Source organism: Macaca thibetana, chromosome 6 (assembly GCF_024542745.1).
Source record: "Macaca thibetana thibetana isolate TM-01 chromosome 6, ASM2454274v1, whole genome shotgun sequence".
Classification (NCBI taxonomy): Eukaryota; Metazoa; Chordata; class Mammalia; order Primates; family Cercopithecidae; genus Macaca; species Macaca thibetana.
In genome coordinates, this window is record NC_065583.1 from 104,038,438 (window position 1) to 104,060,148 (window position 21,711).

The window sequence follows — 21,711 nt, forward strand, 5'->3', positions numbered from 1 at the left end:
AAAGCCATATGTGAGTATGTTAGTTATCTATTGCTCTATCAGCTATCACGCCAAACTTGCTGGCTTAACACATCCCCATCTATTTAGCTCATTATTCTGCAGGATGGCAATTTGGGCTAGGCTCAGCTGGGTGAGTCTGTCTTTGCACCAGGAACAGCTGATCTGGGCTAGGTTCACTTATGCCTCTGTCAGCTGGTAGATTGGCGGGGGCTGGCTGGTTCATGTCAGCTGAAGGTCTTAGCTGAAATGACTGTGGTCTCCCTCCATGTGATTTCTCAGGTGCTTGTTCACATAATGATCATGGAGTTCTAATAGCAGCAGAAGGGCAAGCCCCAAAGTAAGACGCTTTTCAAGTCTCAGCTTGCATCATGTTTGCTGCTGTTTCATCAGCCAAAGCAAGTTAGGAGCTGGCACAAATTCAGTGAGTGGGTAAATAAACTTGACCTCTCACGGTAGAAGTAACTAAGTTCTATTGCTAATGGTGGTGGGAATATTGGGCAGGGGAATAATTTGTGGCCAGTTTCTGATCTACCACAGTGAATCTGAGATAGACGAAGAAGCCTGCTTTTTGGCTTTTGTAATGCAATGATGATACGACTTCATGATTCACATTTAATTCTTTGAAAAGTCATGATCAAATTTACATATCAAGTATGAAGTTTTTCAGTCATTTGCTGACCTGTAGAACTTTCAGTCTGTATGTTGTTTTTAAAAATTTAATTCTGTAGTGTACTAAAAAAAAAAAAAAAAAGAGTCATTCTTGGTAAGGACACAGGAAAATCTACGAAGTATAAACATATTATGAACAGAATTAAGAACTGAATGTTTTTACTCTTAATAGTTTAGAATTATCTTTACCACTGCATATGTACATTATGCATTGTCAAATTAGAGAAATACCTTTCCAGTTTTTAAGTTTTATATCGTTACACTTTTTTTGTTTCTTAGTTTTTGAAGACATTACACTTTGTTTTTTTTTGGTCAGCTGTTATAATCCAGGTTTCACGCTTCAAGTCTTTAGATAATATCATCTTATTGAAAATTTTGCAGAAGGATTTTCTTGTTTTCTCGGTGGCTCAGCTAAAATCAGTGAGTGGAAAATTTTCTCAGATTGGTTTTTGAAGATACCCAATAAATCCTGTATCACCTAACAGACAGCTGCCTTTTCTTTTTTTCTTTAGTATTTTTTGAACATGAAGTGAGGGTCATATTGATTGGGAGATCACTAAAGAAGGCTAAGCCTCAGCAACAGTCTTCCAAAAAATGGACTGTGCTAAAATTGCATGTAATACTCTAGCATTTGACACATTAAACTAAACTGAGTTCATAACACATTTTAAGAAGAGTTTTCTCTGTTGCTCATTTGACCATTGCTCTTTCAGGAAACAGACAAGGTTGTGTAGGATGGTGATCATGACTGGAAAAGAATCAGATGACCCATGAAGTGCCAGACTGGAGAACAAAATGTGCCTCTAGGATGGTTGGTGAAGCTGTACATTCACAAGAAAGTAAATAAACTCAGTATAGCTTGATCCACTAAAAGTGAACAATATGCTGATTTTTAAGGAAATATTCTCAAGCTAAACATACTCTTTCTTATACACTAACCTTCAGAGAGTAGAAATCAGTATAGTTCAGATCCTAGGATCTGGGTCCCCTGGGAAACAGTCAGTATAGTTTAGATCCTTCTAGTACCTGGGTTCCCTGGGAAGGAGACACTAAAACGGGGTTAAGCATGCAATAGGTTTATTAGAGAGAAAGCCAATGAAAGGAGAAGGGAGGAAGCAGAATTGGACAAGAGGAGCTGTCTCAGACTCTGATGCAGATGTGACAAAGTCTCTGCCAGCCCAATGGAGACCGCTGGAGGAAAGGTTGCTCTTTAGAGTTCTCTGCTGGATGTAAATAACTAGGGCTTTGTACTTCTGCCTTACTTGGTTATTTGCCGAGGGTCCTTCATGAAGAACATGCACGTGGCTTCTATCTTGCTTAAATCCCAGTGACTAGGAGCCAACTGAGCTAGTATAACTGGCTTGAAAGCAGAAATGGATCCTGAAGTCAACAGCTGGAGGCAGTCAGATAACTAGATTCCTCACAGCTGGGCAGTGAGTCCTCTCTTGAAAGGGGATCTGGGAGGCAGGTGTTGGTGTTTGCTACGCTTCCATAGTTGCAAGGTGGTCTATTTTATTTTTAACTTCCATGAACATACTCATTGGCTATGTCTTTGGGCAGCTTTTTCAGAAACCGTAATTATGCCATTGGTTAATATTTGATGGCTTGAAAAAGTTAATACTATTTTTAGAGCTATTCACGTACTTATGCCTGGAAAAAAGGGTATAAGCAGAATCCTTTTTATCACAAATTCTGACAGCTACAATATTAATAACAGACTCCATATCTGGCAGTTTTTTATAAAGCACTTACATCCAGTGTGACATTGACTTTAGACAACTTTATTATAGTAAATTTTACTGAAATCTGTTAACCAAATAACTTTTCTATTTCTAAAACCCCTAATCCGCCATGTGTGGTGAACGTGTTGACTGAATTTCTGTTGTTTTGGATCGTGCCCTGAATCAAGTTAGGGAATTATGGCAGTGTCATCACACAGATGCATGTGCCACCCTTGCTACTTTTCTCCTTGTTTCTAGTAATTTTGTCCTTTTGGCTTGTGTTTTGGAGCTGTAGCTGAATTTTGTTTAGTTGGATAAGATGTTGCAGGGTTTGGGAGGATGACAGGAGTGAGTGAAAAGGTAATTGCTGCTTCATGCAGTAGCATAGAATCAAATGTTGGGATAAGGACAGCAAGTGTCTAACAGTATTTCAGTTTCAAATTCGTCACCTTAGCAGTAAAACTCTATAATTTCTAGAAAAAATCAGTCTCTCTCAACTACAAAATACCCTTACTAGGCATTTGAAAATTATTTTCTTGATCTAAAGATCTACATCTTTAGAATGTAGCTTAAAAAATCCATCTGGCAACTTGAGCATGGATACGGGAAATAACTGCAATGAATTGCAACATATCACATATGTTTAAATCCATGTGTTCATAATGATACTTCACAAAGAGAACTCACCTTTGGAGAATGCTGGGGAACTAACTCATTATTTTGAAAACTGGTAGATAAAGGGGCAGAGTCAAGATCTATACTGCCTTTCTTATATAAACTGTGTCTTGGGATCAGTAATAATTGAGAAGAAATTTCTCTTTATAGAAGAATTCAGGCTAGGAAGAATGATAGAATATTGTAATTTTGCAACCTCTAATGTGTAGGGGAGGAAAACACTTTTCTTTTACCTATCTTAGATTCATTGACCAGGACTCTACAACATAGACATACAAAAGACAGGTTAATGAGAGAAAAAGAAGTATATCGATGCATACATTGTATACACACACACACAAACGCACGAGTACTCAAGTTTAATTCATAGGGGTGGTTAAAACTTGGGCTTAGGCTGGGCATGATGACTCAGCCCTGTAATCCCAACACTTTGAGAGGCCGAGGTGGAAGGATTCCTTGAGCTCAGGAGTTTGAGGCTGGCCTAGGCAACATGGCAAAACTGTATTTCTATTAAGAAATACAAAAATTAGCTGGGTGTGTTGGTGCACACCTGTGGTCCCAGCTACTTGGGAGGCGGAGGTAGGAGGATCACTTTAGCTCAGGAGGTTGAGGCTGCAGTGAGCTGTGATTGGGGCCACTGACTGTAGCCTGAATGACCGAGTAAGACCCTGTCTCAAAAAAGAAAAATAAAACTTTGGCTTATATAGTATCTTAGCAGAGCAAGAAATTTGTTGAGTGACAAGACAAAGGAAATGGACTTTGAGTTTCTTGGGGTGGCAAATTGTGAGAAGGCAAATATATGATGGAAACTGATGGTAGAGAAGGGCTCATTAATGAGGTTGGTTTGTATAAACTCTTGGTGTCATCTAATCTGTGATAAAGGTTTTTATCCCCCTCCTGGTATGGGAAGTGGGGTAGAGGTTTTAGGGGGGTACTTTCACAAGGGTGATTTGTGGTTTTTTTTCCCAGGTAGATGTGGGGAGGACAGAGCTCATTCTGTGCCTGCATTTTCTCAGTTGCCTTAAGCCAAAGATGATAATGTCAGAGTGGCATAGTTTGGGGTTACATGCTCTGAACCCCTTCAAATGAAGTAATCAATTTAGGCAATGATTATTGATGGCCTAAATCATAACATATACACATATACACACAAGACAGCCAGAAATTATATTTCCTGATGGAGTATACAATCTGCCTCTGGGGTAGTCTTACCAAAAGTCAGATTTGGATCTATTTAGTCTCTAGATTTAACTATCAATTAACAAAAAATACAGAGGACAGAGGTGCATGTTGGATAACAACACAGGAAAGGTAGCCAGCAAAATCCAGACTGTGAGAACTCCACAAGACAGGTGACCTTTTTTTCAACAAATAAATTGCAAGGAAAAATAGATGGAGAAAAAAATCATTAGAATAAAAGAGATATTAGAGATATATCAACCAAGTATACTATATAAGCCTTATTTGGATCCTGCTTCTAAGTGTTTAAAAAAATGTGATCAGGGCCGGGCGCGGTGGCTCACGCCTGTAATCCCAGCACTTTGGAAGGCCGAGGCGGGCGGATCACAAGGTCAGCAGATCGAGACCATGGTGAAACCCCGTCTCTACTAAAAATAGAAAAAAATTAGCCGGGCGCAGTGGCGGGCGCCTGTAGTCCCAGCTACTCGGGAAGCTGAGGCCGGAGAATGGCGTGAACCCGGGAGGCGGAGCTTTCAGTGAGCCGAGATTGCGCCACTGCACTCCAGCCTGGGCGACAGAGCAAGACTCCGTCTCAAAAAAAAAAAAAAAAAAAAAATGTGATCAGGTAAATTTGATCCTTGACTGGGTATTTGATGACGTTAAGGAAGTAAATGTCAAGTAAGGAAGTAAATGTTAACTTAGGTGTGATGTAAAAGAGTTCTTAGAGATGCATTCTGAAATACGAAATGAAATACAGTGACTAGGATTTGCTTCAAAATAATTTACAGAGGGATTGGATTGGGTACAGATAAGACATTATTGGCCATAAGTTGATAATTACTAGAGACAGGCAGTGAGTACATGTGGCTTTTTATTATGCTCTTCTCTCCACTTTTGTATATATTTAAATTCTCCATAATGAAAAGTTAAAGATCTATATTTGAAATAGAGGAAATAAAAATGTCAATTTAAAAGGTATTTATGCCTCTGTATGAAATAAAATGTTTTCTTAGATATTACTAGTGTTTTGAGTGTTCAATGGAGAACCACCCTTGTTTCTCTTTGAGAACAGAATTTATTGAGAATAGATGCAGGAATCATACAGATGAACATGAACATATCAGCTTCATAAAGTAATAACCGATACAAAGCTGGATTACAGGATATGGCTCTTTGTTGTTTTTTTTTTTTTTTGAGACGGAGTCTCGTCCTGTCGCCTAGGCTGGAGTGCAGTAGTGTGATCTCCGCTCACTGCAACCACTACTTCCCGGGTTCAAGCGATTCTTCTGCCTCAGCCTCCCTAGTAGCTGGGACTGCAGGTGTGTGCCACCACACTGAGCTAATTTTTGTATATTTAATAGAGACGGGGTTTCACCATATTGGCCAGGCTGGTCTCGAACTCCTGACCTCGTGGTTTGCCTGCCTTGGCCTCCCAAAGTGCTGGGATTACAGGTGTGAGCCACTGTGCCTGGCCAGGATGTAGCTTTAATATGCACCCACAGTGGGTTTCCTTACACTTCAACCTGAGTCACGTAGACTTTTTTAATGAATCCCTGGGGCAACTGAACAGTTGCTGGCCTCCCATTCAGATACGGGCTTACCTCAAAAATAAGAGCAGACTAGTATGTTCTCTGTGAACAGATGAATCTTCAGAAAACCCACAAGGGGCTGGGCGCGATGGCTCGTGCCTGAACTTTGGGGGGCCAAGGCGGGCGGATCATAAGGTAAGGAGTTTGAGACCAGCCTGCCCAACATTGTGAAACTCCATCTCTACTAAAAATACAAAAATTAGCCATGTGTGGTGGCAGGTGCCGGTAATCCCAGCTACTCGGGAGGCTGAGGCAGGAGAATCGTTAGAACCCGAGAGGTAGAAGTTGCAGTGAGCTGAGATCGTGCCATTGCACTCCAGCCTGGGCAACAGGTCAAGACTTCATCTCCAAAAAAAAGGGCAACAGGGCAAGACTTCGTCTCCAAAAAAAAAAAAAAAACAGAAAACCCACAAGGGTCTGAACTGAGCATGCCTAATTCATTGTCTCAAGCAAGTGGGGCAGAGAGAGACCAAGAATGTTTCTCTAATAATAGGAGTCCTCCATGGAAACTTGAGTGCAGGGGAATGGAGGTTCACCTAACAGAAGTCACAGAGATTTTTTTGGTATTCTAATACTGTAATCTTGATGTGCAGTTTAGCTTTCTATTTGTGATTTGGGGAGGGAAGAACTTACCAAATGTTTTACCTTTGCAAATAACCATGGGAACTATGAAATCTTTATTTGTGAGCTAAAAGACCTTAGACTTTTAGATGTTAGAGTTGTGTTAATATAATACATTCTTTTTTAAGGAAAAGAAATTAATGTTGAAGTAGATCTAATTAAGGAATTAGTTGTGTCAGCATCTATGGCTCCTGAAAATGCTTTGAAATTTCCTTCAGCTGCTTTACAAGTCTCTCTCTGGATGCTTCTCTAATTTTCTTCAAGTAGTTCTAGCATACAAACATATACTTTAAATGAAAATTGTGCTATTTTTTAGTTTTGTCTCATTTCTAGCATTGTAGCAGCATTTTTTCAGTGTTATTTTATTGTAAATAAATGTAATAATGACTTCAGGCAATGATTATTGATGGGTATTAACATCACACCCACAAAAATGACTGCCAGAAATTATGTTTCCTAATGGAGTATACAAACTTTATTTTTTACAAATCTTTATTAAGCTTTGCTGTCGTCTCAGCCACTGTTGGAAGGAACGAGAGAACACTTTCTCAGAGATGTTCAAAGAAAAGGTGTTTAGAGGGAATTATTTTTATACATTAAGATGGTTGTAAGTGAGAGTTCTCTAAGGATTCATGATCTAGACCCTATAGCATCACTTAGTAATGTTGGACTGTGAGTTCTTGAAGGGCAAGAACAATCTCTTGATCTTAATTCTCAGAGTTAAGCATCTATATAGTTAGTGCTTAGTAAGTATTTCTTGAATGACCGAGTAACTTATGGGCTATCATAATAAATTTAGTTCTCATAATTAGGGGATGAGAGGATGGAACATTCTAGAAGGTCTGCCATAGGTCTTTGTTAAACCATGTTTCACCTTGTTGAACTTGTTTTTCATGAATATAATTTTTGCTTAGTCATTTAATTTTGTAGTCTCAAGGAGTATTTTTAAAGACTTGGGTTTTTTTTTTTTTTTTTTTTTTTTTTTGAGATGGAGTCTTGCTCTGTTGCCCAGGCTGGAGTGCAGTGGCGTGATCTTGGACTTGGTTTTAAGTTAAAAAAAAAAAAAAAAAAAAATGAAGTATATGGATAAGAATTGGACAGGAATATGAAAAAATACAGAAATGTACTTTTGTGTGGCAGGTTTCTGGGTTTTAAATTTTTTAAATTTCTATTTTTCATGGTAGTATATTTACATTAATTATGATGAAAGGAAAATATGGGGTTACATTACTGTCATTAACGAATCTATTTCACAGAGCCCTTGAACACTTAAATGTTTGCTTATGCATTCATTTATTCATTCAACAAGCATTTCTTTAGCACTTAAAACCTGCCAGAGGTAATCAGAGATTCATTAGACTGGCAAGTGCCATGTTATAAAGATAAAGATCAATAAATATGGTAATTCTTATAGTTCATGATTCTAACAAGCATATTTTTTTCTATTTTAACATTTCTAAAATTTGGACACATCATATAATTGTGTCTTTCAATTGTAATTGGCAGTATGTTTTCCTTAATGATAAATAAGAGTGTCTTACAATTGATGTCTTAGATTTGATGAAATACGGTATATTTCTAAACATTCATTAAGTTTTAAGATCTCAAAGCAAGAATCACATGTCAGGTGTCTTGACATTTCCCTAACTCCTAGCACGGAATCACACTAAATACATTTTTTGCTGATCGGTAAAGAAACGTTTCTGTCAAAATCTTATTTTTAGGCTTAAGTTTTTGCCCTCTATTAGAGTGTTTTTAAAAATTAGTATGTAAAATGTTTTCTGGCAATATTATTATTCTTCCATTGGATAGAATAGCTTAAAACTTATTGACATTTTAATCCTTTTTTATTTTATAGTTCATTACTTCTTTTCAGCAGTTACAATTAGGAATTCTTGGGTTGTATTTCCATTTCTGATATGCAGATGGTTGAAGTGTATGCTTGACTGACTAGGATTTAGTTTAAGATAAACTGATATAGTATAGCTAGTTTTTCATTATCCATCATAGTAGGATGGATAATTGTAATTTGTGAATGATATCTCAACCCTTTATTCGTTTTTTTATGACAGGTACTAATATGTATCAAAGTTATACTGGTTTGTATTTTAAAGCTTAACGTTTCCTCTTTAGGGGAGGTAGTAATAAATATTGAAATGGCAAAAAAAAAAAAAAAATGGTAGCAATAGAATATATATAAGAATAGAAGGCCTGAATAATCTACCAACCAGGTAATTGACCTTGGAGCAATAAAAAAATTGGCTGTGATTTCATGCATTACTGTTGAGCCTTATTTAGATTTAACTTTTGTTCTCTACTGATTGAATTAAAGTTTGAGGTGAAATGCTCTGTATCCCATTTCTAAACTCTCAGCTGTTCTCAGTCATCTCTCATTGTGAACTCATGAAAGTCAAACATGATAAAACAATCATAAGAAGTTAAAAATTAGGGTTAGAAAAAAAGCATGTATTTTAAACTTGCAATCTTCTAAATGGCAGAAAAGCAATTATAAGAGTTTAAAGAATCAATAGAAATTGATGTTTTATACCAAAGAACACTTAAGACCTTGAGTCCTGCCCTCCCCACTGTCACTATATGAATAAAAAGAAATCAATAGGCCCAGAAACATAAGCTGCTAAAGATTTATTTCCAGCAACTATTTTTGATATTCAGGGTACTATTTACTAATCTGATTGAGAAAATGTAGATTATTAAGCATAGGAAATCTATTTTTATTTTTAAAATGATCATTTTCTTTTTAATCTCTAGATCTTTTATATCTCACATTTTAAAATAAGAATAAATGATAGGCGTGAATTTAAAAATAACTATGTGATTTTTAGCCAGTTACCTAAATTTAAAAGGTCCTTTCCATTAAAAAGATAGGTAGTTCTGTATTTAAAAATTATTAAAAGACTTTGTCAGACTGTATTTGATCAATTTCATATCTCCTGAATAATCTTAGTTCTACCAGTAATAGATGTACTCAAAGGGTTTTGAAATAAGAACTGAGTATGGGAATTGTCTGAGCCAGTGAAGGCACTGAACTTTGAAACTGAAGTTAAGAAATTTGAACATGAAACTCAGTTTGGAGTGTTAAGGAAAGTATTTCATGACTGAAGTAGTGGGATTTTGTTATAAAGGGATAAAATTCATTAGAACAGATGCTCACATAGCATCTGTTAATTATCGGGGGACAGTTATATGTCATTCATAGCTGGCTCTCTTTAATACCACTTCTTTCTCTTTTACTAAAAAAAAGAAAAAACCTCGATTTGAGTGAAAGCGATATTATGGGGATAGCTTTAAATTGATTCTGAATCATTAAAAATTATTTACAAACTTGTGTACAACATTAACAATAAATTATTTGACATGCTTACAATGTGATTATTGTATCCTGTTTTGTTGGGTTAGTATAATATGATGATGGTGAATTTTAGTATAATATGATGAATAATCCTGTATGACAGGTTATTCCTCTTGATAGTGTTTGTGTTAAGGGTATCTTCTACTCTACAGAATTTGGTTGTTGTCCCTGTGTATATGGTGAATGGGATGTAAAAAGGAGAGAGAAGCTATAGTAGAGTGTCACAGCTCATTTTTCATGCCATGAGACAAACTTTACCTGTGCATTTCAAGCATCTTCACTAAAAAACAACAAAAAACCCTAAAAAAGTCCTCAAACCTTCCAAACCAAGAACAAAGCATTTATGTGGAAAGACTAAGGAGTTGAACTGAGCAAAGGATAGATCTTGACTTTAAATACAATTATTTACAGACAGAATAATAAAGTAATGAATTTATCTAACGTTGTGATCAGTTCCACCCCTGGAATATCACTTCCTATCACTGAAGCCACTTCTCAGCTTGGTTTCATTTCACTTAAGTCAAGGGTTTCTTAAAATCATAGAATTTGAAAGCAAAGAAGGACTTTAAAGATTATTTTTACATTTCTAGCAGGTTATTCTGTGTAAACCTATAAATGTCTTATTTATCTTTTGATCTTTCATACCTGGCACAGTACCTGGAATGTGTTTCATAAATATTTTTAAAATTAGCTCAAAGAACTTGATGTTCGTTAATATTAGTAAGTTAAAGTACCACTAATAAGGTTTGATAGTTCTTAATCTTAGTAATTAAAAGTCAACAGTTATTTTTTTTTTCTTGACCCTTTTTCCCTAACCAGATTTGCATCTGCTGGTGATGATGGAATTGTAGTTGTGTGGAATGCTCAGGTGTGTATTGATTGTGTGTGCATTGTGTAATAAAGATATGATTATATAGTTGAGTATGTATTCATATAAATACTATCTGGGGATACATTTGCATATCATTATCATTAATTGACACATTAATATTTGAAAAGAGCTACTTAGGATAAATCCATATACAGTGGGGACCAGTATTTCATAATGAAGAGGGAGAGTTTTTTAAATTAAGATTTTTTTTCCAGCTGGGTGTAGTGGCTCGTGCCTGTAATCCCAGCACGTTGGGAGGCCAAGGCGAACAGGTAACTTGGGGCCAGGAGTTTGAGAACAGCTTGGCCAACATAGCAAGACCCTGTCTCTACCAAAAATACTAGAAATCAGCTGGGCATAGTGGCACACACCTGTAATCCCAGTTACTCAGGCGACTGAGGTTGCAGTGAGAGGAGATCATGCCACTGCATTCCAGCCTGGGTGACACAGCAAGACCATCTCGGGGAAAAAAAAAAAGTTTTTTCCTAAGAAATGCCAAAGTATGAAAATTCAAAAAATACAAAATTTTAATCTTATTTAACAAAATTTAGGTTATCAGTAGCTATGCCCAGACTTCCAAAATGAATAAATGAATTGTGTTGATTTTTGTGAGACACACAAGTTTTCTTTCAACATTGCTTAATAGCATAATGTGACATTTTTCTCATGTTTGACTTAATGTTAAAAAAGACTTTTTAAAAAATAAATACTTAAGGCTTCATCAGTTTCTTCAGAGCCTCCCTTCCTGATCATTTGTTACTCAAATTGTTCTTTTTTGAAGTGTTTATCTTCCTCTCACCTTTATTTTGGATTGTTACCTAGTCTGACTGTGTTAGATCTTTATTTTTCAATGGCTTTGCCTGTGATAAAAGCAGTTCTTTAACATTATTTTCACCACATTCATGAAGTCCTGCAATCTTGGAAAGATTTGCCATTTACATTGTATTTTTGCATGTATACTACTTGGTAAATTAGTGAGAGACTGATAGATGAAGACATTGGATGGATAGGAATAGATGTCAGTGTTAAATAGCGATGGAGTGGAGACTAACTTTCTAAGTGGTTAATAAATGAGTGGATATATATACTTACGTGTATGTAGATACATATACAGTTGTTATGCTGACTTTTATCTTCTATGACCTTATAACTGTGGAGACTTCAATAACAAATACTTGGACAATGGGGACTCCATATTTTTTTTCTGCAAACTAAGTTACTGATGTTTTTATGCTTAATTTACACAATTACATTTTTAAATTTATAGAAAAGAATACTCCTTAAAATTTTCTACAAAAATATACTAAAAATTAGCATTTTGTATTAGAAAATCATCAAAATTATTTATGGCTATACTTTCAGCAGTTGTTTAGATTCTGTGTGATTGCTTAAGTTAAATTCTAAGTAATTTTAAATGGAATGTATATGTATATTCTATATGGCAGTTCTACTTAATGTTGTCATTTGTGATTATCTAAATTGTGAAAGCTAGGCCTATTAACATTTTTATTGGTATTTCAGACAGGGGAAAAACTTTTAGAACTGAATGGACACACTCAAAAGATAACAGCTATTATTACATTTCCTTCCTTGGAATCTTGTGAAGAAAAAAATCAACTCATCTTGACAGCCTCTGCTGATAGAACAGTTATTGTATCCTTTAATCTGGAAGAAATGAACAAGCTATAGTGGCCCAACGAGCCACTACATACATTATTAGTCTTTAGCTGATAGGGTCTTGTATGTATATTCTTGTTACAGCAAAAATGATTTTTGTTCTATTATGAGATACCATTTATTAGGTATCTGATAAGTATTAGACTGGAAATAGGAGGTTAAGGCTTGTTATTGATGGAAACTCCACGACTCTTGCTGTTCTTTCCAGAGTTACTCTCTCACATTGTATAAAATTGATAAAATGGAAGAATGTGGACTTAAAAATAATTCATTTTATTATCTCAATTTACTTTTCAATTTAGGGAAACAACGATGAGTTGGACTGGAGAATAATTTACTTTTTTTTCCTCACTACAGAGCAGAAGAAACCAAATAGTCCCAACCCATAAAAATCTTTTGAGCATCTTGAGTCTGACAGAAAAGTGAATTACCATTTGTTGAGTGTTTAATATTTAATAATTAACAATTTTATAAAAGGAAAATTACTTTTTCTTTACCTACACTTTTAGGTAAAAAGTTAAGATGGAATAGCAGTAGTAAAGTGCTTATGTGTAACAGGCATTGTTCTAATTGTTTTACATATGTGAACTCATCTTTAAAATTAGCCCTTTGACATAGGTATTTTTAATTATTCCTTTTTTTTTTTGAGACAGAGTTTTGCTGTTATTGCCCAGGCTGGAGTGCAATGGCGCGATCTTCACTCACAGCAGCCTGTGCCTCCCGGGTTCAAGTGATTCTCCTGCTTCAGCCTACCGAGTAGCTGGGATTACAGGCCTGTGCCACCATGCCCAGCTAATTTTGTATTTTTAGTAGAGATGGGGTTTCACTATGTTGGTCAGGCTGGTCTCAAACTCCTGACCTCTGGTGATCCACTCACCTTGGCCTCCCAAAATGCTGGGATTATAGGCGTGAGCCACCACGCCTGGCCTTATTTTTAATTATCCTTATTTACAGATGAAAAAATAGAGTCACATAGAGGCTAAGTAACTTCCCCATAGCACACAGCCAGTGTAGGGCAGAACTGGCAAGTCTGACTGCAGAGTCAGAGCCCCAAACCACTGTACTTCATAAAATGTTTTCTGTAAACAAACTCAGCCCTTTAATATCTGTATGTGGAACTGGCTTTGTGAAGTCCAGAGTCAAGTGCTTATGGATTACTATTGTCTCTCATTACTTTTATTTTTTAAAAAAAAGGTGTCAGATTTTTTTTTTTTTTTTTTTTGAGATGGAATCTCTCTCTGTTGCCCAGGCTGGAGTGGAGTGGCACAGTCTCAGCTCACTGCAGCCTCTACTTCCTGGGTTCAAGTGATTCTTCTGCCTCAGCCTCCCAAGTAGCTGGGACTACAGGCGTGCGCCACCGCACTTGGCAAATTTTTTGTATTTTTAGTAGTAGAGATGGGGTTTCACCATATTGGCAAGGCTGGCCTCAAACTCCTGACTTTGTGATCTGCCCACCTTGGCATCCCAAAGTGCTGGGATTACAGGCATGAGCCACTGTACCCGGTCAGATTAATTTTTAAAAGTATATGCTTATCTGAAAGTTCTGTTTAAACAGTTTCAAGCATTGCTGAAGTTTTGGAGTAAGCCCAAAGGTATAGGTATTTCTTAGGCTCTTATAGAACCAAGATACAGACTTTAACGTGCTTTAAATGAATTCATCAGCTGAAGTGCTTTCTAGACAGATTGTTTATAGCTGAAAAAATGTCAAGAAAAGGTTTAAATGGGGGATAAACTCTCTACATACATACATATATACACGTATGTTTGTGATTACGATACAACATAAACAAGGGCATAAAATTCACTCAGATGGTTAGGTCAGAGTTGCTTTATTGCTACTCTGTAGAGGCAAATATTATGAAATAAAGCTCTCTTTTTTTGATATCAGTGTAATCTTTGCAGAAATAGAATTTAAAATACTTTGTTAGACCACTCCTAAGACACTATAACAATATTTTAAGGCAGTGATTAAAATTACGTACGGAAGTTAGTAGCTGGGACAGTGTCACTATGAATTTTACCTGTAAATGATAGTATGAACTCATTTCCTTTGCTGAATGATTTTTGTTGTTAGAAAAAAATTCTAGGCCACTTATTTGGCAATCTCTCTTACCCAGATGAATTCTAAATTTACTCTGCTTGCGTTTTTACTACAGGTTGAGCATCCCTAATCTGAAAATCCAAAATCTGAAATGCTCCAAAATCCAAAACTTTTTAAGCACTGACGTGATGCCACAAGTGGAAAATTTTATACCTGACATCATGTGACAGGTTGCAGTCAAAATTTTATTTAATGCACAAAATTGCCAAAAATATTGTATAAAACTACCTTAGGCTATATGTATAAGGTGTATATGAAAAATAAATGAATTTTGTGTTTAGACCTGGGTGCCATCCCCAAGATAGCTCATTAGATATATGCACATATTCCAAAATCCAAAAAAAATCAGAAACACTTCTGGTCTTCAGCATTTTGGATAAGGGATACTCAACCTGTAAAAACTAACTTCCTTAATTAAATACTGAAGGTAGATAATTTTTTAAAGCAATAGCCTTAAGAGCTCAAGTTACTGAATATTAAACGTTTTGCTTGCAAAAAGTGAAATAAGTGAAAAGGCTGTGAGACACTACTAGAATTGTGGTAAATACAAGGCCAGAAAACATTTCCTAATTACTGGGAGCACTTTTTGTATGCTAGCAGTTTGTTTCATGTGTTATATACATAAAACGTAATTCTCATGATAATCCAGCTCCATCTAAAACATGACACAGAATGTAGATGGCCCCAACCTAGGGTGGTCTGACTTAGAGTTTTTCAACTTTATGATGGTGTGAAAGGGAGGTGCATTAAGTAGAAGCTGTACTTTGAATTTTGAAGTTTGATATTTTCTCACACTAGTGATACATTGGACGATAGTCTTTGCCAGTGCTGGGCAGCAGCTGCCTGGAGCTGCAGCTCCTGGTCAGCTGTGAGATCACAAGGGTAAACAGCCTTACTCTACAGTGTACTGTGTTGCCAGATGCCTTTTTTTTTTTGCCCAACTATAAGTTTATGTATGTGTTCTAAGCACATATAAGTTAGGACAGGCTAAGCTATGATGTTTGATAGGTGTGTTAAATGCATTTCGACTTGGGATATTTTCCACTTAGAATGGGTTTATTGTGGGAGAAAACTGTACTTTAAGTCAAGGCACATCTGTATAATAAAAATATAACAAAAGGCATTGGCCATGATAAGGTTAACTAGTTGTGAAATTAGTTTCAATTTTTAATATGTGCATATACATTTGTATCCATAGTACATACATGTATGTAAATGTGTTTTCAGACATGGTGTGAAATGTATTTCTTACTATAGGAAATGGTATAAAAGTTTGAAAATCACTGTGCTTCTTAAGTCAAACTAAACTCAGATGTTTTGTGAGAGGCCCTCTGATTATGTTAAATGCATATACAGGTAATGGTAATACACTGTTAGTGTCTTCTCGAATCAAGATAACAGTAGTAAATCATGCTATCCACATTATAGGGAGCTTTCAGTAAATACTAATGGACATGATAGTTTTGGTATAAGTACTTTATGCTTATTAGATTATGGTAGACTATTCTGGAGAATAAACTTTAAACAGTTGCAATATTTAGTGCTTGTAAAGATTCAGTACTGCAGACCATTCATTATGTTGGCATTTTCAAATAATTTGATAGTAAAATTTACCTCAAACTTATTTTAGATCATAAGCCTGCTTTGCTAAGTTGATGACTCACTATATGAATTCATTTTTGTGGTGGTATAAACACTAAGTATTTTATGTTTTATTTAAAGAATTTCTAACTGCTTAACATTTGTGGTTTAATTGTTAATTAGAAAAGTTATAATTGAGATTTTAAAATTCTGTCTAGAAATTATTTCTTAACATAAATTTAGGTGTGGGATAGTGATACTGGCAGACAAGTTCAGAGAATATCATGCTTCCAGTCTACTGTAAAGGTAAAATCTTAAGTAAATATGAGTTTTTATGGCAATCTATTTTTGTCTGAGAAGACATGGTTTAAAAAGTTAGACGAAATTACTTTAGTGGGTCTTATGAATTATTTCTTTCCACACACTTGTAGTCATTTCATTCGTGTGACACCAGATTTTTGAGAGCATATGTATTAAGTGTTAGAATGTTTCCATTTGAAATTAGAGCAAGGGATAATCCCAATAGCAAGATAAGGAAAAAGGTAGTACCCAGTATGTTTTTTTGTAGGTAGTTCTAGGAAGAGATATTACTTGCAGAATGACCATAATAGTTGAAATTAGAGCAAGGGATAATCCCAATAGCAAGATAAGGAAAAAGGTAGTACCCAGTATGTTTTTTTGTAGGTAGTTCTAGGAAGAGATATTACTTGCAGAATGACCATAATAGTAGCTGGTCTGTTTTCTTTATACTTTGAATTTAAAATATAGAATTATTTGTCCCGTGACCCTGCCTTCACTAAGGTCACAAAGGCAAGACATGTCAGTTACTTAGTTTCAAAACTAAAAACTGACATGGCTAATTTGCTGCTACTGTTAGTTTTATTCATTTTACAAACAGTGATTGATTGGGGCTGATTATATGACAGAAGCTCTGCTACATTTTAGAGAAACAAACAGATAAGACTAGGTTGCTTGTAATACCTACAGAAATTAAGTGTTCAGAGAAAGTGCCACTGTTTTTTAGTAACGTAAGCAAGTTTTGGTAAAAGATAGTAGTAGTATTAGATGTTCTCTCATTTACTTTAAGGATAACTGATCTCCATATTGGAGCTCTTTTGTTTCTTTTTTTTCTTAATGTAAAAAGAATTGCTGTGTGCCACTAGTTAGGATAGTTCATTTTTTCCCAAAAAGGCAGGATCTCTGGTAGCCATCTCATGGCACTGTGCTGTTCAAAATATCAACTTAGTCAAGTTTCAGGGGAAGAAAGTGCCATGTACTATATATGCTTTTATCTAACTTAACAGTGGATTTTTAAAGAAGTCGTTAAAGTATTGATTTGATTAAAATCTCTATGTGGCCTGAAATGATGCCCCATTTACATTCCTTTAAAAATATTCTTGCTATCTGAAAAACTAAGGTCGTTAAGTTTCCAATGAAAATACATGGCTTGAAGGAACAAAGAAAGAAAAAAATTTAATGTATTTGGGGGAAATTCCTTTGGTAAACTGTGTTATGAACTGGTTATAGGAACTGGTCACTAAAAAAGTATCTTATTCCAATAAAGTGAAAGTAGTTTTAAAAGGGGTTTTACCGTGATGTAAATCAGCTAGATATTTGTGTTTGTTTTCTCCTGCTGTGATACTGTTTCACATAAAAATTGTTAAAAAATAGCATTGCACTCATTTAATTCAGTGGTCCAGTTGTTCTTGAATAGATAGCTTATCTAAGAAATTTATATCCCCAATATGAGAAATACTATCATTTATTTTTTGAACTAGCAACGTTTTTTATAAGGGTTGATGTTAGCAAGGAGATAGTGAAATTGGCATTTTATTGCATATTGAGACTATAAATTGATGTCTTCCTGGAAGGTAGTTTGGCATTATGAATGAATCTAAATAAATTATTATAGGTATTAATCCAGTGATCATTCTAGAAAACTCTTTAAAGGAAATAATCAGAAAATAGGGCAGAGATTTATGAACAGAAATGTGTACTACAAATACATTTTTATAAATGGATGTTTGGAAGTGCCCTAAATGTCTTATAAGAAAATAAATTATGGTAGATATATATACTAAAATTTATATTTCAGAAGAATATTAAAAGAGGAAAATGCTAGTGGTAAAATGTTAAGTAACAAAAGCGTATATTATCCTCAATAAAATATTATCAAACCAAATTCAGCAACATCTAAAAAGGATTATACACCATGACCAAGTGAGATTTATCCCTGGAATATGAGCTTAGTTTAACATCTGAAAATTAATCAATGAAATACACCCTAGTAAGAATAAAGGACCAAAACCACAGGATCATCTCAACAGAAAACAGAGAAGGCATTTGACAAACTCCAACACCTTTCATGATAAAAATACCCCACAGACTAGGAATAGATGAGAATTTCTTTAACTTAATAAAGGGCTTCTGTGAAAATCTCAAGGCTAATTTTGTATTAATGGTGAAAGGCTAGGCTGGTGTGGTGGCTCATGCCTGCAATCCTAGCACTTTGGGAGACCAAAGTGGGTGGATTACTTGAGCTCAGGAGTTCGAGACCAGCCTGAGCAACATGGTGAAACTTCTCTACCAAAAAAAAAAAAAAAAAAAAAAGAAAAATTAGCCAGCCTGGTGGCACATGTCTGTAATCCCAGTTATTACAGGAGGAAGTTATTACTGGAGGCTAAGGTGGAAGGATCGCTTGAGTCCAGGAGTTTGAGGCTGCAGCGAGTTGTAATTGTGCCACTGCACTGTAGCCTGGACGATAGAGCAAGATCCTGTCTCCCAAAAAAAAAAAAAAAAAAATTAAAAAAATGGTGAAAGACAAATAATTTCCCCCAGAGATCAGGCACAAGATAAGGATGTCTGCTCTCAGCACATCTGTTTAACATTGTACTGGAGGTTTTAGCCAGGGCAGTTGGGCAATTAAAAAAAGAAATAAATGACATCCATATTGGAAAGGAAGAGCTAAAACTATCTCTATTCCCAAATGACATGATCTTGTGTATATAGAAAATCCTAAGTCCACAACCAAACTATTGAGGCTAGTAAATGGATTTAGCAAGGTTTCAGGATATAATATCAACACACAGAAATCAATTGTATTTCTGTTCATTATCAATGAACATTCCAAAAATTAAGAAACAATTCCATTTACAGTAGCATCCAAAAGAATAAAATACTCAGAAATGGATGTAGGCTGGGCGGGGTGGCATATGCCTATAATCCTAGCACTTTGGGAGGCTGAGGTGGGAGGATTGCTTGAGACCAGGAGTTAAAGACTAACCTGGCCAACATAGCAATACCCCATCACTATTAAAAGAAATTTGAAGAAGTATGAGACTTACATACCAAAAACTATAAAACATTGTTGAAAGATATTAAAGATCTAAATAAATGGAAAGGCATCCTGAGTGCATGGGTCAAATTTTACTACTGTTATGATTACACCACCACCCACATTGATCTACAGATTGAACCCAATCTTTATCAGAATTGTAGCTGGCTTTTTTTTTTTTTGAGAAATTTACAAGCTGATCCTAAAATTCATATGGGAGTGCAAGGGACCTAGAATAGCCAAAACAGTCTTAAAATGGAAAAACAAAGTTCCAAGACACACTTCCCAATTTCAAAATTTAATATGAAGCTACAGTAGTCAAGACAGTGTGGTTTTGGCATAGTGATAGACATGCAGATCAATGGAATAGAATTAAAGGCCCAGAAGTAAAGCCTCACATAGCCAATTGATTTTTTGACAAGAGTGCCAAGAACCTTTAATGGAAGAAAGAATAGTCTCTTCAAAAAATGATGCTGTGTCAATTGGACATCCACATACAAAATAATGAAATTTTAATCCCTACTGCATGTCATATCCAAAAGTTAACTCAAATGGGTCAAAGACCCAAATGTAAGAGTTAAAACTACAAAAATCTTGGAAGAAATAAAGGAGTACGTCTTTGTGACCTTGGGCACATCTTAAATATGGGCATATCTTAAATATGACATCAAAAGCATATCAATAACAACAACCAAAAAAATAAATTGGACCTCATCAAAATGAAGAGTTTTTGTGCTTCAAAGTGGAAAGACAACACACAGAATTGGAGAAAATATTTTCAAATCGTATATCTGATAAGGCACTTGTGTATACAATCTATGAAGAATTCAGTAAAAAAGCAAATACTCCAATTAAAAATAGACAAGATTTGAAAGAAAGAAATTTCTCCAAAGAAGATAAACAAATGTCAAATAAGCACATGAAAAAGAGGGTTCAACATCATTAGTCACTAGAGAAATGCAAGTCAAAACCACAGTGAAATACTATTTCCTATATACTAAAGTGGCTAATATGTAAAAGACAAGTGTTGGTAAGAATGTGGAGCAATTATAACCTTCATACATTTCTGGTGGGATCTAGAATGATATAATACAGCCACCTTGGAAAACAGTTAAACAGAATTATCATTTGACCCAGCAGTCTCACTCCTTGCTATTATCCCCAAGAGATATGAAAATGTAAGTTCATATAAAAATGTATACATAATTGTTCATAGCAATATTATAATTGTCAAAATGGAAACAACCTATATGTCCATCAACTGATGAATAAACACAATGTATGTCCACACAGTGGAATACTATTTGGCAGTTAAAGAAATGAAACACTAGCATTAAAAATCCAGAGATTAGGCCGGGCGCGGTGGCTCAAGCCTGTAATCCCAGCACTTTGGGAGGCCGAGACGGGCGGATCATGAGGTCAGAAGATCGAGACCATCCTGGTTAACACGGTGAAACGTCGTCTCTACTAAAAAAATACAAAAAAACTAGCCGGGCGAGGTGGCGGGTGCCTGTAGTCCCAGCTACTTGGGAGGCTGAGGCAGGAGAATGGCATAAACCTGGGAGGCGGAGCTTGCAGTGAGCTGAGATCGCACCACTGCACTCCAGCCCGGGCAACAGAGCAAGACTCCGTCTCAAAAAAAAAAAAAAAAAAAAAATCCAGAGATTAGACAGAGTAGGAGCACTAGAAATATAAACTGCATTGGTTATTTTCAATTCTTTTTAATCCAACAGTTTTTTGTTTGTTTGTTTTTTGAGATGGAGTCTCGCTCTGTCGCCCAGGCTGGAGTGCAGTGGTGCGATCTTGGCTCACTACAAGCTCCGCCTCTCGGGTTTACGCCATTCTCCTGCCTCAGCCTCCCGAGTAGCTGGGACTACAGGTGCCCGCCAACTCACCCGGCTAGTTTTTTTTTTGGTATTTTTGTAGAGACGGGGTTTCACTGTGTTAGCCAGGCTGGTCTCGATCTCCTGACAGTTTTAAAAGCAGCCCTGCTCAGCCTAGGCAAGATTACCAGAACCTCTGCCTTTTATTTTCTGTTCTTCTCCCTTGCTCTTGGCCTTGTCTGACTCAGAGTCAGTGGACAAGGAGAGTACTATTAAAGGCTTATATGGTACTTGAAACACTCACTTTCCTGAGTCTACCAAATATATAGAATTGAGAAGACTTAGGCGTTATTTATTCTAAAGATACAGAGAAACTAAGGTCATAGTTTCAGTTTGATTTAAAAAGGAGTTCAGGCAGTTGTGTATTAGTAATTTATTACTGAGTAACAAATTACCTCAAAACGTAGTGTCTTAAAACAATAAACATTTGTCATCTCACA

The 21,711-nt window shown here is 35.8% G+C and overlaps 1 protein-coding gene across 1 annotated transcript in view; it reads left to right on the forward strand.

The window, feature by feature from the left end:
- WDR41 (WD repeat domain 41) overlaps positions 1-21,711 on the forward strand; it is a 48,602-nt gene that overhangs the window by 5,513 nt on the left and 21,378 nt on the right. The window contains exons 3-5 of the mRNA XM_050795685.1: positions 10,644-10,692; positions 12,217-12,348; positions 16,298-16,360. Coding sequence (XP_050651642.1) covers positions 10,644-10,692; positions 12,217-12,348; positions 16,298-16,360 — 244 coding nt within the window. The remainder of the gene's footprint in view (positions 1-10,643; positions 10,693-12,216; positions 12,349-16,297; positions 16,361-21,711) is intronic.